Raw genomic sequence first — 1,528 nt, 5'->3', positions numbered from 1 at the left:
TATAATTCTGTTTTAGATGAATTCTATATAATTTATTGCTTGTTGATGTTTAATGTATAGCTGAAGAAGCTATCAAGTACTTTTTAACCATTAAACAAATTAGGTTCTCTATGAACTGTTGTGTCCTTACATGGCTGTGGTTTTTCTCCTTTTTTGAGGTATACTTGGTTCACAGTATATGGTTGCTTTCTAAGGACTGTTAATATCTGTACTGCATATAACTGAAGAGTCTTCATGTAAGCAAGCAACAGAATTGTTTGACAGATCTCACTAACAGCTCCTGGCTGTGTCTGCAAACACAGGTGCTGTTAGTATGCACCTTCCATCTGTCTCTCACCTTTGATGTTCTCCAGTCTAAGCATTCTTTGTGACAGTTCTAGCCTTGGGTGTTTTTGCTTCCAGATCAAAGGAAAGAGCAGGCTTCCTCGTCCTAATTGTTAAGCAGCTCTGAATTAGAGTTCCATCAGCGATGGCAAAAATCTCATGCCCATCCCTGATCAGATCAGGGGTCCTAGGGATGTGAAGCTCGTTCCGGCCCATCTGGGCTCCTGCCAGGACTTGGACCCGCGTGTGAAGTGGATCGTCACAGAACACATGGTGGTACCTGAGGGAAATAGTTGTTTTCACAGTGAAGAGTAACAGGTGGTCAGGAATAGAATTAAAGCAGTATCTGCCTGTTCACTTTCAATTCCCAGCCTTCCAGATGCCACACCCAGTGTGGGTCCATAGTGTTAGCAGTAACTGGAAACTGTTAGAAAGGGAAGGTAAGAGACTAAGTACCCAGCCCACATAGTGATATGAGAAGCTGATGGAATAAGTGTTGCATGACAGGTACTTTTGCAAATCATTCTTCATCTTTGTATATTTTGTCTTTCTCTAAATTATCTGCTAGTTGGGTTCCCTTTGTGATTCTTTTTGATTAATTGGATTTTTACCCCTTAAGGCATCCAAGTCAAGACGGCATCGTCAAGTCCGACTTGACTCTTCTGCCTCTGCCTCTGCCTCTGCTTCTGCCTCTGCCTCTGCCTCTGCCTCTGCCTCCCATCAAGGACAAACCAGAGCAAATCAGAAGAAAAGAGCCAAGCCAGCACCGAAGTCGGCAGGGAGGAAGGTGTCTGCCAGGAGTAGAGGTATTGTTTAAGGCCTTACTAAGACCCAGCAAGGGAGAACAGATCTTATTTACTGGTTTCCTTCATCTTTGTTAGTACAAAGGATTGTAGACTTGTGAGAACATTATGAGATAAAATATTAAAGGAAATTAGTTTAGATTTTGGAGTTCTTATTGCTAAAAGGGACTCTAGGAGTTAAGTCAAATGTATCATTTCATAGGTGATGAATTTAGGCCCTTAAAGATTAAATGACTTGTCAGAGTACTATAATATAGATAGAGAAGGGATTTAGCTCAGTGATGCAATGCTTGCCTGGCAAGTGTGAGGTCCTGAGTTCAGTTTCTGTACCCTGCTCTAAAATGTAGGTAGGTAGGTAGATTGATTAAGAATCAGTCTGGTCTCATCCAGTGGATATTTTG

At 41.8% G+C, this 1,528-nt stretch overlaps 1 protein-coding gene across 1 annotated transcript in view; it reads left to right on the top strand.

Annotated features, from left to right (window-relative positions):
* Positions 1–1,141, top strand: part of Snapc1 (small nuclear RNA activating complex polypeptide 1) — a 20,121-nt gene extending 18,980 nt beyond the window's left edge. The window contains exons 8-9 of the mRNA XM_023701567.1: positions 360–379; positions 944–1,141. Coding sequence (XP_023557335.1) covers positions 360–379; positions 944–1,141 — 218 coding nt within the window. The remainder of the gene's footprint in view (positions 1–359; positions 380–943) is intronic.
* The last annotated feature ends 387 nt before the right edge of the window (positions 1,142–1,528 follow it).

This window comes from Octodon degus, unplaced genomic scaffold (assembly GCF_000260255.1).
Source record: "Octodon degus isolate 3935 unplaced genomic scaffold, OctDeg1.0 scaffold00007, whole genome shotgun sequence".
Classification (NCBI taxonomy): domain Eukaryota; kingdom Metazoa; phylum Chordata; class Mammalia; order Rodentia; family Octodontidae; genus Octodon; species Octodon degus.
Note: the sequence above shows the minus strand (reverse complement) of the source record. Positions and strands in the feature narration are given on the sequence as shown.